General features: G+C 41.4%; 1 protein-coding gene across 1 annotated transcript in view; it reads left to right on the forward strand.

Annotated features, from left to right (window-relative positions):
- rsrc1 (arginine/serine-rich coiled-coil 1) overlaps positions 1–20,637 on the forward strand; it is a 124,620-nt gene that overhangs the window by 83,831 nt on the left and 20,152 nt on the right. The window contains exon 7 of the mRNA XM_080890109.1: positions 14,828–14,899. Within this exon, the coding sequence (XP_080746235.1) occupies positions 14,828–14,899 (72 nt within the window). The remainder of the gene's footprint in view (positions 1–14,827; positions 14,900–20,637) is intronic.

Consider the following 20,637-nt stretch of genomic DNA (forward strand, 5'->3'; position numbering starts at 1 on the left):
AAGGGTTTGAATGGTTTACAAATGATTGCATTCTGTTTTTATTTGCAGAGTCCCAGTGTTTTTGGAAGCGTAGTTGTACTTCAGACTTTCTATGGATGCCTCTTTAAATCACACTGTGGATCAGATTGGACCTTCTGGCTACAACTAACCCATAGACTTATCTTTGAGTTAAACCTGTCTTGTAAGGCTAACACACTTGTGTAGATGCCAGCAGCCTACAATTACTCACAAACCCTCTGCCAAACTCTGGCCAGGTTGTCATTACTTAGTTTGCCACCCTTTTGAAGTGTGTCAGTGCTTAGATGCTGGTCCCCTTTGACCTTGTAAGGGCTCGTCAGCTGTGTGTCTGTGTGCAGACTTCCCTGTTTCCATTCTGCTGGCTGATCTTTAAAGTTGCTCACTGGTCTGGTTACAGCCAGGGGGTGAGGCATGGCATTGAGTAGTTTCAAATGGAACCAAACTAAGCCTATATGCAAACAAAACCCAGGGAATTAGGGGAACTAAGCTGGCCTGTTCACAGTAACTCCTCGGCCAACGCTGAACCACAGAAGAGAGGAGAGGGAAGACAGGGGCAGAGCGCGGCTCGCTAAGTTCTCATGAATGGTCTGTTCTTTTAATTGTGTTGAACAAAACAAGAGGGGCTAAGTAATGGGGTTTTAAAGCGAAGCACATTTGGATAGATTGTGTAACGCCCTGTGTGGGTGTGAGGCAGGGAGAGGAGAGAGGGAGAGAGACACCGAGGGCGAGTGGGCGGTATTGTGTGGCAAGAACAAAAGGCAGAAGTTGGCAAACGGAGGCACCCATCGAAAAGCCTGGAACCAAACTGGCCAGCTAATTACTGACATGCATTGTTGACGAGGAGGAAACACAACAAAACGGGGATAAAGATTAATTTTGTACCTCATCCTTCTCACTGTCAGACACACAGAGACAAATCCTGTAAATTGAAAAAGAAAAAAAAAACCCGAGGCAGGCAGATAGAGGCAGGAGGGATCAGAGGGATAAAGATATGGGAGCGTAACAGTACAAAGCAGTACGAGTAAGACTTCCTTTATTCTCCTCTCAAGCACAAGCTATAGGCTTGTCTTTACATTTCTCAGCTGTTTCTCCTCAGACTCTCCCGAAGAAAAGTAAAGAATTTGGAGAACGAACTGTTCGTGAAACTCAAAGACAGAATAAACAGGCCATGAGAGCGTTTAAAGTTCCTGACAGTAGTAATATTTTTAGATCTGTTAAAAAAGAAATAAGAGACTGAAAGGTTGCAAAGGTGGTCAGATTGTATAGAGGCCAGGGTGATGGTACACAGAGGGTTTTAATGCAGCAGTATCTTGAGGAGCAAAAGGAAAAGAAAGGGGAAGAGAAAGAAAAAGATAGGAATGGCTGTTAGGATTATTAATATTGGGTTTTTTTGAGGTGAGTGCTAACATTTCCTGACATGTTTGTTCTGCGTCTGGCTCGTTCAGACTTTGGTCTGCCATTTCTCCCGTTCTTTGCTCCCTTTTCTTTTTTTTGCTTTATTTCTGTGTTCCATTTTGACAAGTGTTTCGAAAAAATCGCTTGTCATCCCCGACGCTATGCCAGGCTGGTTTTCTTTTTCCCCCTCTCTCTTTTTTTTTTTATTACCATGGAGGTTTCACGAACGTACGCCGGCGATTTGGAGATGAAAGGGATGGAATCATCCCGATTCCTGCCCTGCCACTGAGCTGCTCAAACTCCCTGACAAAGCTGTCAGACTCCATTTTGGATCCAACTGCCAGAGTAAACTTGCTCTGCCATTCACAATCAACAAGAGGCAGTGCAAAGTCTCGCTCCAGCCCGTGTCAGAACCCTCCAACTGCTCCCCTTTTCAGATGTGTTAAAGTGCATTTTCTCTCTTTACATTATGTTTCGCTGCTTATATTCTTGATCTTTTCTTCTGTTTTCTGCCTTTGTGGTCCAGTTTGTACATTTACTTTGGTGATAAGACTGCCTGGTGTATTTAGAGATGTTTATAGGCAACGCATATTCTTATGGTTAAAAAAATTCAGGTAGTTAGTCTGATTTTATTGCATTTTCCTGGTTTGCACATTGCGTGTTTATAACATTTGTGGTAATAGTGAAGATTGTTCTGATAGGCTGCTGCCGTACGGGAAGATGATTAAGTTATGGCAAGGTAATTCCACTCAACAGGGAATTCCTTAGTCTCCTAGTTTTTTGGCATCATATCAAGGAATCATGTACAAATTGCGTAGTTATGAGGTAGTGTAGAGGTTTACCTTAGAGCACCCGTGTTTGGATCCAACTTCTTAACCAAAAAGTGATTGAAATGGGTCTTTTTAACACATTGTGGTATGTCACATAGAGAGGGCAAGGGACGGCACACATGAACATAAGAGAGACAGAAAGAGGGAGGATGCTTGGCTTCTTTCCAGCAGTGGTGCTCCTGGTGTGAGTGAGGAAGGGTCTCCGTGCTCTGGCTGAGCTTTCATGTAGAGATGCCTATGAGAGAATGAAAGCAAGAGATGCGCAGAGGTGAGAGTGTGCAACGAGGTGTTTACGAGGGAACGTTTTAGCTTTGACCCAGCTTTATCGCCGGTCTTTGAAATGGAGCTGCAGCTGTTATTATTCGATTAATCAATTAGTTGAACACAAATTGCCAAATCTTTTGATATTTGTTGTTTTTGATCAAACCTATTCAGGTCAGTGTCTCTGGGTTAGTACATTCTATTTTATCCTGCATATTACATAGACAAAATGAAAATATTTGATAAATAACTGGCTAATAGCTTATAGAAAGTCTTATTGTGTTTCTCATAGAACTGCAGTTAGATCTATTAAATTGTACCTGAGATAATGAAGGCTCTAGTCTACAAAGTTGAGGGCTTCTCTCCTAGGAGCGTCAGGTTTGAGTGTGTTTTCATGACAGTTCATGTTTGTGCACCAAGACCACGGTCGCTCTCATCCCTTTGAAATAAAATAATAATTTTAATAACTTGATTGTTTCCTCTGTTAACCACTGAAACTGACAGCACACCGTTACAAAGAGCAAATTCTTCCACCTGCGTCGTTTATTCTGCTCTGCTCAGCCCAGCCTGAACCGTCAGCTTGGCCGGTCGCAGCGTGGCCCAGCTCGGCTTGGAATGAAGCGGCACGTCCATAATCTCTGTGCCGGCATGTTAATTTTCGAGTCAAAGGGGCAGCTCCCTTTTCATCACGGCAGAAGCTGTGGAATATTCAGTGCGCTGCAGATGTTCATGAATAATGTCTGTGGCCAAACCCCTGGCTGAGGCTGGGGGAGGAGGGATAGTGGGATGAGGGAGAGGGGAAGGGAAGGGGGTAAGTCGGGGGTTGGAGGAAGGGAGGGAGGCCAGATGAATTACACGTAGGGGGGATCTGACAGGCGGCGTGAAGCTTTGTGATCATTCCAAAGTTCTAATAATCTCTCTCACCTTCTCCATCTCCCCAGTAATGAAAGAGAATAGGTGATTGCACCCCGGGCTATGTTCCCCGCGTAATGACTCCTCCAAAGGCACAGAGCCGCCAAGGAAAAATGAACTTTGAATGAGTGGCGAATTGGCTCTGACAGAGTGATAGACCGTGACACAGATTCTGTAGCAAAACAGACGTAGTGCTAATTGATTATCAATATTTTAAGCAAAGTGATGAAAATAAGCATTAAGAGATGAGAAAGAGGAAAGAGAGTGCAGAACAGTGCCTTAAAAGGGGGGGGGGGGGGGGGGGGGCTGTCATTTGTCCAGTCTACCTCCTTCTTTCTCTCCCTCTCTCTTGCGTCTGCTGCTCCCGCGGCCAGGCTGTCTCCCTCATTACCCCACTCTACTTTTTTTTAAAAATGCATTCCTCCTTTTGGTTTTCCTTAATCATGACTTATGAGCTGATATTTCAGTGTTAATTGTCAAATATGTTCCTGGACTCAGTGCAATGCTGCACTTTATTTCTTCGCTCTCACCTTCAGTTTTGTCTCTGATGATTTGCTGCTATCAGTCATCTTGTGTCTCAAAGTGCATAATTTAGGATTGTAATCACTTATTAATTTTTTTTTCCTGTAAGAAAGAAAAGAAATCGCTGTAGCCAGCTACACTGAGGGCACTGTCTGTCAGACTGTGGCTCGACAGAATTTGTGACATGAAATTAAATAATCTTTCTGAGGAGAACCACGTGCACACGAACACACACACACTCGTCATTCATGAAGTCCAGACCAAAGAGTGGACTGGGAGTACCCGAGACCACCAAGTTTGTATGTCTTTTCTGTAGTGTGTGTTTGTTCCTGTAATGTGGTCAGTTGTGCTGGGTCCTATTGATGCTGGCAGGGTCCCGCCTCTCCTGCCTTTTTTCTAAGTGGCCGCCCTTTTGAACCTCCTTGTGTCAGCGCTGCGATTAGCGGCTTGAGTTTACCTTTCATGTGCGGGGGTCCTCATAGATTTAGTCCCATCTACCCCCTTTGTAACCGCCTGCACACACATGAGACACACACTCAGTGGTGTGCCATTACAATGGCATCCAACAGGCTTTCAGCATGGGAACCAGAGCCTATTCTCCGCCATTCAACAGCATGCTGAAGTGCATTCACACAGGAATAAATGAGCAGATATAAACACACAGACACACACATACACACACTAGGCAAGAATATTTTGGCCCTGACATTGTAGAGCACACAAATTCATAATCACACTCAATGCTTTTGCAAATGAATTGTTTCTGTTTCTTGTGCAGCTGTTCTGGACTTACGGCATCCTTGTTTAATTTGGGAAAAATGAAATTTTGCAATCAACAGACTCAACAATAATTGCACTACTGTTGTAATAATTTCTATTCTGGTCTTTAGAGGCAAACTACAAGACAGGATTAAATGTGTATAATTTACATGTATTCTTGCTGACAAGGGCTCCAAATTTATTTGTAGAGACAGACACTTACTCAGATTTGAACACATGCATTTGAATTGTGCTTATATATATTTTTGGATTAAGCGGGCTCTGAGATCATTAGTTTATGTAGTGACTTCCCATCTGTAGAGTCTGTTATGAAGCGTCCGGAGATACTGCCGCTACTGGCACACAGCAACTCAAGAAAACCACATGTCAGAGGGACGGTTGCCAATTGGGCACAAGAAAAAGTGTGACTGTGAGCCGCTCGTATGTGCAAAAAGGTAAAGCATAAACCTGTGCAGACACACATGGTGGGACTGCTGGACCACCTCAGTGGAGAGATAAAAATCATTAGCTGTGCTCCTTTAATTTTTGAATGTGCGTTCTAAGACCGGGATCACCTGAGTGTGAAGCAACAGAGTGGAGTAACAGCTGGCAGAGGGATCCACATTTGGTTGTAGTGTTTATTGTAACAAAGAGCATATGAAACATGCATAAATGACATTAGGTTCTATTTTTCTACTTTTTTATAACTTTTAGGTTAGGTCTTGGGTCTTTTAGGTTTCCTTTTTGATCAAAAATGTAAGAATACTAATTATTTCCTGCTTTTTCTTCACAAAATAACTGAACTTTTTTTAAATTGAGAACATGAGAAATAATCAATGACATCCAGGATCATCGGTTTATTGCAAACTTAGCAGCAACCGGCTCTGCTTTGTGCGTTTTCCCCTAAAAATTGGTCGTTTCCAACAAATGAGAAAAACAAGTGAAAGGTACTTGCTGACACAACTAAGTTGCTGCCAGTGTGAGCTCAGGGGTGCACAGTATTTAGTGATGGAAACTTATGTCACTACCTTTCCATTTCCTAAAAAGGCATTACTATGGCCAGTTTTAAAAAAAATTAAATTGTGATGTTGATATAACATCTCAAGATGATATGAATCAAGTGCACAAATACATTGAAAGGTTAAAAAATAGAAAAGGGGCAGGAGAGTAGAAAAGGTTAGGGAGAGATCGCAGAGGAGAAGAAAGCACATGAAGAAGAAGAAAGGAAAAACTAGGTATCTGTAAAGGGGGGACGATGGCATTTGTAGAAGTGGCAGGGTTGAAGTTGAGGGTGAGATGTCATTCAGAGGCCCCGGGATGCTTAATATTTCACCGTGTGATCCCTGCATTATGGATTGGTCTGATTGCCCTCTCAAGACCTCTGTTATGCACTTACCCACATGCACTTAGTGCGAAGTTCTTACTTACAAAACTTTTGTATTTGTCTCAAAGACATTCCCGCCCTCTTATGAAACCACAAAATCTGTCATTTTAAATATTAGAGGCACACATATAAATGGGATATTTTAGTATGCACTGGAAGCACTTAAAGTATTTGCAATGTACATATGAGATTTCCATACCGAGGTTTCAAGGTTGAACTTTGTTTGACCTTGTAACTATCATATAGAGGCTTTGTTGTTAGCCCCCCCCCCCCCCCCCCCCCCCCAAGGCCTGTATGTGTATATGAGTATATGAGGCACTTCTGTGTGTGTCTCATGTCTAGCCGTGTGTTTTCCTTAAGGTGTGTTTATGTGTGCATGTGTGTGAACAGCCTGTGGCAGTGTATGGTCCTTAGAGTAACGTCACTCTCTGATCTCTCTGACCGCTGCAGGCCTCTGTTCATCCCAAGGTTTTCCGCAATTCTCCTTTCTGGTCCAGGGTCCAGGGCCTGTTATCCCGCGAATCCTGATATACATTTTCACCCTTGAGTCTAAAGGGCAAGGTGGGGTGACTGGTCCAAGCCACCCACATGCATCAGGAAGACCCCACTGCTTACCTTGTTATTTCCTCGCCTGGCCTTAATGAAGCCGGTGCTCATCGGCAGACCTCCTGTGAAAGATTTTGCCCAAAGGAAATAAGACCTGGACCCCAATAGGGCAAACATGGTGTTTGTATTGATCAACCTTATTATTAAGCCTCACTTATAAATTATTTTAAATGTGCAATTAATTTGGTAAATCTACTAGTTCTTATATAGTGCTTTCCCTTTCTGCTTGAGCACTCAAAGGACTTTAAACAACACATTTCATTCACCTGTTCTCACACATTCATTCAAGTCCTTTTTCATGAATGCAGTGACACTGTCATTTAAAACTGTTATTTAATTAAAAAGGCAACATATGAGATGTTGAAACTTAGTTTTTTTTTTTCAATACCTCTCAAAAAAGTTTGGCCTCATGGGGCAAAAGACCAGTTTTGCTCCAGTAAAATATTGACCACAGGTAAGTGACATAACTGGGTATAAAACGGCCATCAGCGAAGTAAAATTGGAGAGGGATTCAATATTCTGTGAAAGACCGTGTCGGCGAACAGTTGAACTATTTAAGAATAAAGTTTCTTAACTCATTCACTGCCAGCCATTGGCAGTGAATGAGTTAAACCCATTGACTCATGCACTGCAATTGACGGCTATAGACGTCAATGGCAGTGAATGAGTTAATATAAAAATTTTAAGAATTTGAAGGTTGCATCATCTATACTACATAATATCAAAGAACCTTTCAGAGAATCTGGAGATACTGTTGTGTGTTAGGCTAACGGTTGTGATCTTCAGGCTGTCAGGCAGCACTGCATTAAAAACAGACAGGCTTCTGTAGTGGAAATTACTGCACGTACTCAGAAAAACTTCTGAAAAACACCATAATTCAACACAGCTTCCCACTGCATTCTCAAATGCAAATTAAACTCTATTATGCACAGAAACAAATAGCTGGATGCACATTGCATCTTGGAGGCTAAAGCAGAAAGCAAAAATCCCACAGTTAAAACCAACACATCAGTGATAATAAGGGGGTGCAGTAGTCCACACTTTGTGTAGCTTGCACATTTGTGAAGGCATCATTAATGCTAAACAATATATTCAAGATCTGAAGCTACACATGGCTCCATAACAGCAACTGTCATCTGTTATTTGCTGCTCAGGAAGACGATGCTCTGACACTGAGCTGTGATAAAGTCCACATAACATAGATAAATAGCAGTGTTATTACATTTATTTTAATCCTGTGGTTTCTGGATCTGTTGGAGTTAAAGCCCCACTGATGTATACTGATCTGTCAGCATAGGCAAATTTTAATTTATTAGTCAATAAATGAAAAATTCAACCACATTATGAGTGTTGACATTGCAGAACTTTTGGGGTGACTTTTGGTTAGGGCTGGGCCATATCATACCGTTCACGGTAATACCGGTATAATGTTGGGCAATGATAAGAAAATGAAATATCGCGATAGAATATGGGTAAAAAACGCATGCGCAGTGCCTTTGTTTTCATATGCACATGGAGGAAAAGGCGTGCTGGCGACGGAGAATGAGAAGAGTGAAAGCGGATCACTGAATGAAACGGATGAACCAGAACTGGTTTGTAAAAATGCTGCAACTTTAGTGGTGTGGAACTGGTTTAGCTTTCGTCCATCAGATACACAACAAAGCATTATTTTTGGTAGAGCATGCTAGCAGGCCGTCGTTATTACCGTGTTTTTTGGAAAATACGACGCATTTAAAATCAATCCTTTGATTTTTCTTAAAATCGACAGTGCCCCTTATAATCCCGTGTGCCTTATGTATGAATTCTGGTTGTGTTTACTGACCTCGAAACGATTTTATGTCGTACGCAGCGCTCGAAAATCTGTCAGACGTTTTAGTACGACTTTGCTAAGCTACGAAGCCGCACCGCTTGATGGATTGTCGGAGCATTACGGCTATCGTAGGCAGGAGCCTCGCGGAGTGATACGTACTGTGCTTCAACATAATATTACCATATTGTGTGTGTATAACCTTTTTCTAAGTTTTGTGGATATTATACAGGGTTATGCTGAGGATATGTCGGCCAATTTCCACTGGAAATGCCTTTTGGTTTAACTGACAACAAGGAATTTGCATTTGTACTGTTAAATTTTTATATAACTTTAATGCACATAAAAACAGCTGCTTGTTTAAGTGAAAATACATTGATGGTTTTTTTTCCACTAATAAAGTTGTGGAGTTGTAAAGCATTTTGTCTAGTGTCAATTATATCGTCAGTTATATCGTTATCGCAAATTTTCAAATGTATATCGTGATAAATATTTTTGGTCATATCGCCCTGCTCTACTTGAGGTATTGTTTTTAACACACATACACGTACTCTCATCTTGTTTTGACTAGAAAATGGTTCAAAACCAGTAAGTACCAACATCATTATGTCATTTCTGGCATTTTTACATTAGAAATTACTCCATGTAATTTATTTGTGATGAAAATCGTTGTTTTTAATCATTTCAGCTTTGAAATAAATCGTTCCTATGTGATGTGGACAAAGGGTTGCAGTGTGAAAGATCAAAGTTTTGGCCTGGGTACGCTCTATCTTGGGAAATAGGCTGTGAAAAGGAAGATGTTGGACTTTTTGTTTTGAGATTTACTGCATATATCAGTTCCCTCGAGCTTTTGTTCTCAGTATGCAAAGATATAAATTCGATCCAGAGTTTTTCCTTTAGCTAAAACTCCTCTTAATTCCTTTCCTCTGAGTTTGACAGATGCAATCTCAGCGTGATCACTGAAATGAAAATACAAACATGGAGCCCAGGTGTCTGGAGTTAAGAGGCTGTTTTTAAAAAATGAAAGAACAAATGTTGAGAAGAGGAGGAGGAGGAGAGTTTTGGGTGTTGAGTCTGACACTGAAAAGTAGGGAAAGTCAAAATTCTTCACATACTGAGATGAAGGATCCAAATAGTCCTTATGACTTCATAGTGTAGAGATCAGCATGTCAATCTGTCACAACAACATGGCAGCATTACAGAACCGGCATCTTACATCTGGCTCTGTCATTTAGACAATAACTCTTCACTGAAGCATCCATTACACCACAGGAACAGAAGACCTAATTGATGCATCCCCCCCAGCATCACGATATAGCAGCAAAATAAAAAAAAGCTTTTCAGACGACTGCAGATGAATAATTCATTGATTTTTTTGTAAGATATCGTTGTCTAATTGTTTAGTTTGTAAATATTTCATGTGCATCATTAATTCAGATTGACGAGAGAAGCTAAGAGAAGCTTGTGATAAGGATCATCGAAGTTCAGTGCCTACAAGATTTGTTCTCGAATGGCTTTTAGAGACATCTGATTGAGTCGCACTCATTCATAAACAGGAATTTTGTGAATTGATTACGATTTTGTTCACGTTATTGTGACCTGAAGGCCTTTTTCAAGGCCCAAATACCAAAAATTATCTGTTGCCATAATAAAGCCTCCCCCTTGTATAATTTCACGCGTTCTGGTGTTAAATATTTAAATGACTTTATGTAGTATCGTTTCATCTCATGTAGTATCAAATTACAGTTTACAGCTATGAGGTCTAAGTGAGCTGGTTTTGATAGACCCACAGGCACCTGCAGACATGCACATAAAATCCAGGCCTGGATAAAGCATTCTGCCTGTGTTGACTGCGGACTGTGCCACCTAGTGGTCGCTCGGGATATTGCGTCTTCCCATGATCACTCTCACCTCCAAACCTGCAGTGCATAATCACATTACTCCCTCAGATAGATGTCTCGTAGATAGCCAAAGTCTGTTTTTTCCTTCGTCCTCATGTGTCATGTGTTACCGGCTTTTTCTTAGTATTTCCTGAATTCATATTTTTTTAACAGTTAGAGAAAAGTTCCAAAGTTCTCTCTCTTGCATTTTGTGAAATGTCAGCCCAGTGAGGCTTTGGTATTAAACTGAAATATTGTCTCTTTTTTGTGGTGTTTGAATTACTCCTCCAAAGCCTCCAGAATATTTCTTCATCATCAAATGGTGATCTGACTTTGTAACAAGCTACATTAACTACACAGCTATTTGGGTTTTCCAAGCTGTTACAGATTTAATGATAAAATGGTCCTAATGCTTTTTATTTTTAAATGTGACAGTATAATGTTCTCCACTGATTAGCATGTCGGTCTGTCCGTCTGTCTTGTCTTTGTGCCTGCCCGGCCTGTTATGCATCTGCCGGTATGCCACATGTCTGTTTGCCATCCCCATTGTTTTCTTAAGTTTCTTATTCTCGCCTTTCTGCCTGTCAGTGCAGTTATCCGTCAGTGTGTCAACGTGTCTGTCTGCCTGTCCTCCAGCCTGTCTGTGTATTATTTATTTATTTATTGTCTTAGCTGTCTCTTCGGTGTGCTGTGTTGGTTGGAGGCCCAGCTGCCGAGCTTCACTGTAAAGTGCTGGGCTGATTGGAAGGGACGTTTTTCCAATGGCGCCGCGCTGCCTCTAATATTCTGTTTGTCGTTGGGTGTGAGGCTGATTTATCACGCCCCCTCTCCTGCTGACATTCAGATTCACTTTGATTGGCGGCTGGACAGAATGACACCCACCACTTCCAACACTGAAACACCACTACAGCGTTTGCACACACATTCTCTCTCTCACACACACAAACACAGACAGTCAAATGTGATGCTCTGCATACTCGCAGCCAGGTACACAGTGGATATGAATATGCCTATTCCACCAACACATTTCCACTTACACTTGAAGACATGCACTTGCATACATAAACTCACTCATAAACTTGCACAAATACCCAGTCTGAGCAGAGTTATGAACTCTGTCTTCTGCACGCTAGTTTGTAAGTGTTGTATTGAGTTTATCGAACAATGTGGGCAGACTGCTGCTCTTTTGTTGTTCCTTCACCCCACGAACTCTATAATATGCTAGCCTTTCTCACTTTTAATGCTCACTTACTGCATGCGGCCTAAGGCCCAAGCTAGCATACTCTTGCGTTGAATAACCACCACCTCCACCCTCTCCACTCCACATCCCTCCTTAATAACTCTATAACTCACCTCAGCCTTAGATTTAATTGCTTATCTGTGTGTAAACGTATTAACCCTCTGCTGTATCTGTTTTGCTGCCGTCCCGGGGGCCCGACAAGCCTCTCTGACTGCCGTGCCTTACATCCAATGAATAGTCCTTCTCTGAGCGGTAATAGGGAATCAGCATCGTAGCAGCAAGCATTGGCGGCGTGTAAGAGATAAATCAGATTGGGGGTCTTGCTTTGCCAGTTTATTGAATCTAAATTGCGTGCGCGCTTGGCCCCCGCCGGCCCTACACGGCCCATCCATCTCCCGGCTGATAATGGAGCAGGCCCGATTCCACCTGGTGGGAGCATTATTACATTTCCCCTCTAACGAGACCCAGCTAATCCTGCCAAGGGAGGAGAACAGAAGAGGGGAGAAAAGAAGAGAATAGTAAAGAGAGGAGTGAAGGAAAATGTTGGGGGAGGAAGAGAAGAAAGAGAAAAAGTAGGGAGGAGGAAAGAGATAGAAGAGGGTTTAAAAAAGAAAAAGAAAAAAAAGATCCATCCTGGCATCCTCCATCTACCTCCCACTCTCCTGCCTTCTCTCTTTCACACTTTCTTCCTTTCTGTTGCCGCGCATAAAACATCTTCCAGCGCCATCACAGCTACATAGCCCCTGGGCCCCTGAGCTGCAATTACACTCATAATCACAATGCGATTTCACTGACACTCTCCGCCCCTTCCCGCTGCCTTCCCTCCTCTTTCCCTCCACCCCTGCAGCCAAGACTGAACGAAGTCTAAATGAAGTGAAAGGCCTCTCCTTTCCCAACAGCCGGCCGTTTATTACCTGCTTTAATAAAAGTCCATCACAGAATTATCCGACAATGAACTGGAGCCGCTAAGTTGCCGAGAAAGATACTTCCAATAAGCAACGTCTACGCGCAGATGCGCCTATGTGCGTTGTTGCTGTTAATTCATTTTACATGCATTTTGCACCTGTAATGTTAACAGGCTTTTCATGCTAGTGCAGCAAAGTATGTTGCTTTAATGTATTTTTCTGTAGTTAATCTTTTTTTTTTAAAGCAGAGCTACTTATTGATGTAATTAAATCATATCCCTGGCTCAGCGCTCAGGCCTACTTTCATTGTTTTGAGGGGGCAGGAGCCCCGTGAGGCAGTGCACTGATGAGAGATGGATAAACAGTTTGATTTTCTGCTATCGCCCCCAGGCGCAGTGTACTGGAGAGATGAGCAAGAGAAGGAAGAGAAAGCATTAAAAACGAGGAGGGGTGGGATAGGGCAAAACAGAAGGAGAGAAGCGAGCAAGAGGATAAGAGAACCTGTTGGGGGAGGGATGAAGGGATAGAGGTGGAGGATAAACATGCAAAGAAAAAGAGGCGACAAATCACTCCTGTTGTTTTGTGTACACGTTTGTGTGCACAGAGGCGAAGCTTTGCCTCTTATTTTTGCTTGTTTGTCTGTTTCCCGTGCTGTTTTAGTTCCTCCTTTATCGCACATGGCCCCCGTATATCTGCCGATCTCCCTCTCCCTTTTTTCCCTCCTCTTTCTCCCCGTCTCCCTTCCACTCCATCACACCACCAATACCGCTCTGTCTCCTACCTGCCTCTTGGTAGCCCCGAGCAAAGAGTGAACTGAAGAACACAGAGGAGTTCACACACACATACAAAAACACACACACACAGGCAAGAAAACTTGTGAAGGATGGTGCAGATCGTCTTTTTTCCCCTCTCTGCTTTTTTCATTTGGCACATTCACACAGACACAAACTTACTAAATTATGACTGTGTTTGCTAAGAGAAATAGATTGGCTGCTGTTGATTTGGTTAGGCTTGCTCCCATGCGCATACACATACATGCACCCACCATAGCTGAGGGAGGTAGTGGAGGGTTCAGTCATCCATGTAGAGTCATTGTTAGTAAAGATGCGGAACCTCCAGACTTAACCAGCCGTAACAGCAGTGTGACGGGTTCTTTGTCTACGCCAATTACTGAACAAAAACAGCAGCGCAGTCACAGAGAGACTGGCACAACCCATGGCCTCCTGCATCCAAACACACACAGACACGTACACGGGCCTATGTATTGTATTTTTATGTAACATATTTACTTGCAGTCTAACTAATACACAAAGTCAGGCACAAAATGAGAAGCGTGCGCTGAGCACACATGCATATGCAGACACCTCGAGCGGTACAATAAACCACATTTGGACACCCACAGCTGTGCCCTGACACAAACATGCTGTAAGCGCTCACAAACACTTACACCCACTCTTATATTGTATTAACTTCCCCAAAAACAGTGCAGCGCTCTCATTCTCTTCCTCCCCCTTCAGTTCTCGTCGGCTCACTCTCTTCTTCTGTTTCTCTGCCTCTTTTTTTCCCTTTTTTTTCCCTCAAAGTTTAAACTCATTAAGTGTAATGATATTGGAGACTCAATTTTACATAGCTCACTCATCAACCAAGTGAGATAGCAATAAAGGCGAATGGCTCCGCTGAGGCCCTAACGCTGCAAAATAAATGATGCGCCGCAACGGAAATGTAATTAATTTAGAGGCAGTATTGATAGTCCTGCCATACACGGCATTATATTCTTTAATGTGGCTTAACATCTTGATTATTCAGGGGGAAAAGGTGGCGGAAAAGGGAGTGGAGACAACACGATTCATGATGAGACATGCGTAAAATGCCCTGACGAGTGTTTACTCCCGCTGCCTCACTTTCTCTTAAGCTTTTCATTATGCCAAGACGATAAACACCTCTCAGGAAGAAATGCTGACTTTTACAGCAGCATAAAGGGAAAGCAGTGAAGGGGTGCTGCCTGATATGGAGAGGAGGATAAGGCATCATTCATATTTTGTGTATTTCCAGGCATACTGTTTATTCAGTGACGAATTCTGTGAAAATTGCCTGCATTTCCTCTCCGATGAGCACGTTTGTTTCAAAATACAGAAAAAGGGCCACAAAGAGATGTATTTATTTTAGAGGGGCTCAGATTTATTTGAAAGAATGGGTTTGGACTGAATTTATTTCTATTTTTTTACAGGACACAAAATGATCATATACCTTTAATATTATTATTAATTGTTTAATTGATTATTAAAATGATATACTTCTTTCCTTTCAGCTAAGACTGATGAAGTCCTGAAGGCCAAAGTTGCCAAAAGAGAGGAGGAGGCCCGGAAAAAGCTAGAAGAAGGTGAGTGAAAAGAGTTTGTTGTGTTTTTGTGTTCACGTTAATGTCGGCACCAATACCAAAGCAGTTTTAATTTGGCAAGGCAAAGAAAAATAGAAAAAAAATCAAAGCCTGAACCATTAACTATAGCAAAACTGCAAAATTAGAGACGTCGGCAAGATTGAGCAGCGGAAATAATAAAATAGTTCATTCTAATTATATTACTAGTAATCTTTGTTCATATTTTGTTCTCTATTAAGAGCCATCAATATTAATTTTGAGGAGTGGTAAACATGAAACGAAAAACAGACAAAATTGTGGGCAGTAAGACATCTGTTGCTCAACTTCAGTTTCTACACGTTTGTCTAAAATCAGCAGGATCAGGTGTAACTGGTAAACAACAAAAAGGCAAAATTGTTGCATGTGTGTTCAGACATATTTTGTAAAGCTTAGTGGCACGTAAAAAAAGCAAACACTTGAAATGCTATGAAGTGAAAGAGCAGGAAATATAGTGCTCATTCTTATAGCAAGAAATCCCTCCGCGCTTGGCAGCATTGGGGATTTTACAGTGTTACTCATCTAATGTGTTTACATTAACAGATCAGCAACCCGTCTTATGCTTTCACACGCCATCTATACTTTGCAAAACATGGATTCTGAGATGCTGATTAGTTTTTATTAGGACAGCTGTAATTTACATGAAAACGCTGGTAGAAAAGTAGAAATACACACAGCATTGCAGGCAATAAATCTATCCCGAATCCCCCACTACCACCAGCAAAGGACAAGCAGACACACACACATTCGCAGACCCACACATTATCTCAATACACATTCAAATTAAGTCAAGAGTAATTTGCAGTGGATGTGCTAACACTAATAAAGTCCTTTCTGACCAGCACGATATAAATGAGAATATCAAATGTTATCAACAAACTGTGTTTGTTTTTATGTGTACATGCACACACAGACTTGTGTAGTCGTGTCATTTCTTTTTTCTGATGTTTTATATTTCTGGACTCTCCCACTTTTCTTCTGGTATAATTTTTTTTGTTTACGTCAAGGATGCATGGCAGTGTGACCTTTAAAGTTAGCTGACCTTTTAGCCAAATGAAAGTCCAGCCATCAGAAACTAATTAGCCCTGCACTCTTACTTTAGTCGCCCAGTAGTGGGAGGAATTGATTCCTTCCTCCTCTGTATTGCACAATGTTTTTGTCCTTTTTTTGTTTTTGTTTGTTTGTTTGTTTTATTCAGCGTCTCTTTTTTCATGTTCATATTACTCTTTTTTTTTTCTGGTCTAGTGCACTGTCTCTACCTTTCCTTTCCTTTCCTTTCCTTGCATCACCTGCACCTCCAGCTCTCTTTCTGTGTCTTTCTTTCTCTGTTTTTTCACATCTCTGTGTGGATGCATTGCCAAAGTGGTGACTAAGTGTCTTGCTTGGGGCAACAGATCAAGGCTCCCAGTCAAATAGCTTTCTTAAGCAAAGTTCACACTGCACCGTTGCCTCTTTTTAGAATCAGTTGACTCGTTCTCCCCTTTGCTCAAAGCTCCCTCTACCTTCACTCCAACTCCAAAAAAAAGGTGTTGTGCTCGACTGTAGTGGAGCGGTGCAGTACAGCATACTGAACAGGCACTGCCTTGGAGGATGCTCATTTTATTCGTTTCCCCCTGCACAGGGACACAAGAAGTGAGATCAGAGTCACGACAAAGTGGCCCTGACGACTCGCTCTTGTCTCTGCACCAATAGGAGCCGCCGTCACAAATACACACAAGCACGTATGCACAAGCGGCGTCGGCTAGCTCCATCCTTTTCTGCCTTTCCTTCCAGCACATTGAAAAATGGAGGTGGGCAACTGATGCTGCTAAACAGCAGATCACCAAAGTTCTCCTGATTCCCTGCAGGGGCTCTCAGAGGTCAACACAACTAGAAAGTTTACACTTGAACCGCTAAGTCAACTGAAATGAGAAAACCGTTTAAACAGAATGGAGGGGAGAAGTGAAGAACACTACCACCTACACTCCTCGTTCATAAATAGATTCACGTCCTAGACTGGCAATGTGTTTGAGTTAGTTTAGCCCTAATCGAAACCATCGAGATCTGATTCATGTGGATGCTATGATATGCAAGCTATTATTGTAGCGAACTGTGGCTGCATACTGCGGAGCCCTGAGAGAAGAGAGGGGTTTTTATCAGCAGGGTTTACTGACAGAGAGGAAGGAGAGGATCAATAACTGGCCCTGTGGTCATCAGTTAACAAAGTAGTTTCCACTTAAAAGGAGTGTTTGGCTCTCTGGTTAAGGGCAGCCAGATGATGCTAGCGGTTGAAAAAGGAAACATATGATATGAAAGGGTGTGAGAATGAGAGGGGTGGATGATTCCTTTGTTAGTTGCATGCCTTGTTTAGGCTATTAAAGCTGAGAGATGCTGTTTGTTTGCCCAGGGGGCTTTTAGCTAACGTGGTGAGTCCAGCTATAATAAGATGGACTGACTGTTCGGTGTGTTTGTGTGTACATATGCGTGTGTGTGTGGACTGTACTATCAGCTGGCACTTCTATAACCAGAGTCAGCGTGTGTAGTAGAACTAATGTCCGGCTGGACAGTATGTTAAATTACAGCCATTATGAATCTTTTCCAAACTTGTCCGTCTTCCCGTGAGGTCTTTACACCTGCTGTACCTGATACACTGCTGTGTGCCTGTTGTAATTTACTGGAAATGTCTTTCACTACAAACAACACTGACAAAACTGTATCTAGTAATTCATTCATACCAATGTTCACGGGTAGATCAAATGAGATAAAATCAAATGTGCAGAAGTGTAAAATATAGTTATTATGATTTCCATATTTAAATTATTTTTTGAATATGTCAATTTTAAATCATATTCCCATTAATAATAATAATAATAATAATAATAATAATAATACTCTAAAACCCAAGTATAGTTTATTTTATGTGCCACAGAAAACTATGAGAATTTCGCTGGTACCCATGAAGACAATATAATAAATTATTACCAAAATAGAGAGAGATGGATTTTCAGCCAGTCAGTCTATTTATTTACAGCACTCTGCAAGCGTCTTGTGCCACCCCTCATTTCTTTATAGTTTTTTTCGAAGGAGCCAGACTTTCCTGTAATTTTTTAAAAATGGTCTTGAGCAGCAGTTCTCCAGGCTTTCTAGAGGCCTTTCAAAGTTTGTCTTTGTACATTTGTTGCTTTTTTATTCATTTTCAGTTTGGTCCTTATACCTGGCCTTTTTCAGAAGAAGATTTTTCTGTGTTTTTTTTTTTTTTGTTGTTGTTGTGATGGCACTTAAGATTCAACTAGCAATCATTCATACATAAAACAACGCCTAACTCAAGGGATGAACAACATAACAGAATCAGAGAACTTTATTAATCCCAGAGGAAATGATGTAGTCACAGTTGCTCCAAGACAGTAAGGCAAACAAGCTAAAGTAGAAATATTAAATAAAATGGTATATTATATAATACCTCTGTATATAAATAGCTCTAATATATAAATATCCCTGATTTATTATTAAAAGAAATATAAAATATAAAGTTGATTTTGAGGTGTCCCTGTTATCATACTGAATTATTTTCTAAGGGATCTGCAGATATTAAGGGCTAACAACCAGTTTTTAAATGGTTTAGGGATTTTGTTACTAGTAGAAGGGTTGCTGACAGGTAGGTAAGCTTAAGGAAAGGAAAGAGGAAGAGATGTTTGAGGTATGACAAGTTGAAAGTCAGTGGCAACAGGTCTTGCGGTGAAATGAATCCGAATTAGAAATTTTTGGTTCAAATTGTAGTCGGGAGTAAAACATGGTGAAGGCTGATGGTTTGGGGCGTCATTTTAGCCAGTGCTATTGGGGAGCTAGTCAGTATTGATGGAAGTACCATCAGGTTTTGAACCACCATGCAGTACTATCTGTTAAGTATTTTAGCATGACAGTGATCCCAAACACGCTGCCATTGCAGTAAAAGCATGCCTGGATAGAAACACACAACACAACTCTATCAGACATGGATTGGTCTCCTCAGTGCCCAGACCTCAGCGTTACTGAAGCAGTGTGAGATCGTGCTGACAGAGAACCACAGCCAAAGAAGAGGTTTGAATGACCTTCCAAAAATTGCAAAAAAGCTTACGTAAGAGAGTTCAGGCTATGTTGAAGAATAAAGGTGGTCTTACCAAATAATGTACAAGCTCTGTTTATGCATTACATGCATTTCCATGTATGTTTTCATGTTTCAGTTCGTTTTCTGCCCGGATTTTTCATTTTCCTGGCAAAATATAAAGAAACGAGGGATCGCTAAAGACCTTTGCGCAGTACTGTATTTATAGTTTATTTCAAATACATATCTCTGTTTAAATCTGCGTAGTTTCTGCTAAACAGCATAAACTGTTCAGTTTCAGGCATGGTCTCTGCAGGTGTATGCTGAACTTTGATGGTGTGCTTAAAACATAATGAGAAAGCCTCCATTGCAGTAATGTTTTTCATTATACCAAGCCTCATTAGGTTTAATTAAGATGTTATGTCAGCTCTTGCTTTTGTGTAACCAAAAAAAAGAGGTAACACATTGACTAGCTGACATTAAAATTTGTGTCAAATTCTCAGTGACTCCGATTAATTCATTCAGACTGACATGCTGTTTGAAAAGCCTCCAAAAACAGCGCACTTTCAACACTATTGTCTCGTGAAATCTGGGTCGTGCGTGTCTTTTATCAAGCTCTGATAGAAACATTTTTTCATTCGTGCAGCCATTCTTCAACATTTATGTAATTGTGGATTGGACACTAGCCTATAGCCTGCAGATGGTATTTTAGCCCCGAACCTGCACTTTCCCCATTACCTCAATCCACCACCAGATTGGGAGATCATATATTTTAATGAGACGTATAATAGCTCTTTAACCCATATCATTAGGGGAATATATACCTACCGTTTGCTCTTTTGGCAGTTAAACGAAAGGACTGTTTCCCTAATTACGCTGTGTGTAGGACAGGTCACAAGTTGGGTGTGTACCTGTCTGTGAGTGTGTCTGCGTTCAGGAATTATATGACCATTAAATATTCAACCACGGCCCCCCCGCTCCAGCCCCAACCCTCCCTCGACCCAGCATCCATTAACGCCTCATCACCATTTAACTAGCTCTGTTGTCAATCACCACAGGGCCTCGGTTGAAACAGAAAATGTCTGGATTTGGTTTCCTGTCTTACTTGTTCTACATATAGAAAAAAAGAGTGAATGAGAATAAACAGCCTTTCTAACTGAAGGATACCTCAGTCAAGGACAATCAATATAACCGAATCATTAAGGGTGAATATAATTTGTCTGTAATTTGTCTGATATAATATCTCTCTTTTTAGGTATGATTACATACCGTACTAAACAATTTGGCAGTCAGCTAAAATTTCAACTCTGCATGCAAACCTCTTCATGCAGCACTGGTGTGGGTGTCCATAATAAATGATGTGATCCCTTTTTCTAATTGAAAATAATAACTAATCCATGGATAACAAGCTCTTGTATAATCCAAAGCCATATCCCTTCAGTTCTGGCCTATCTCGGCTGTAATAAAAGACAGGAAATGAGAGGCAAGTGAGAGTGGTGGCTTGGACATTGACGCTTAATGTAATCTGCCTTGAAATCAAATTATTTGACCTGGAAAGCCTAACAATACAAAACTCCTGCCAGGCTGCTGTTAAATATTTAGCACGTGCCTGTCATGAATACAAATGGCGCGCAAATTAGAATCT

This window comes from Rhamphochromis sp. 'chilingali' (genome assembly GCF_963969265.1).
Source record: "Rhamphochromis sp. 'chilingali' genome assembly, chromosome: 8".
In the NCBI taxonomy this organism is placed as follows: domain Eukaryota; kingdom Metazoa; phylum Chordata; class Actinopteri; order Cichliformes; family Cichlidae; genus Rhamphochromis; species Rhamphochromis sp. 'chilingali'.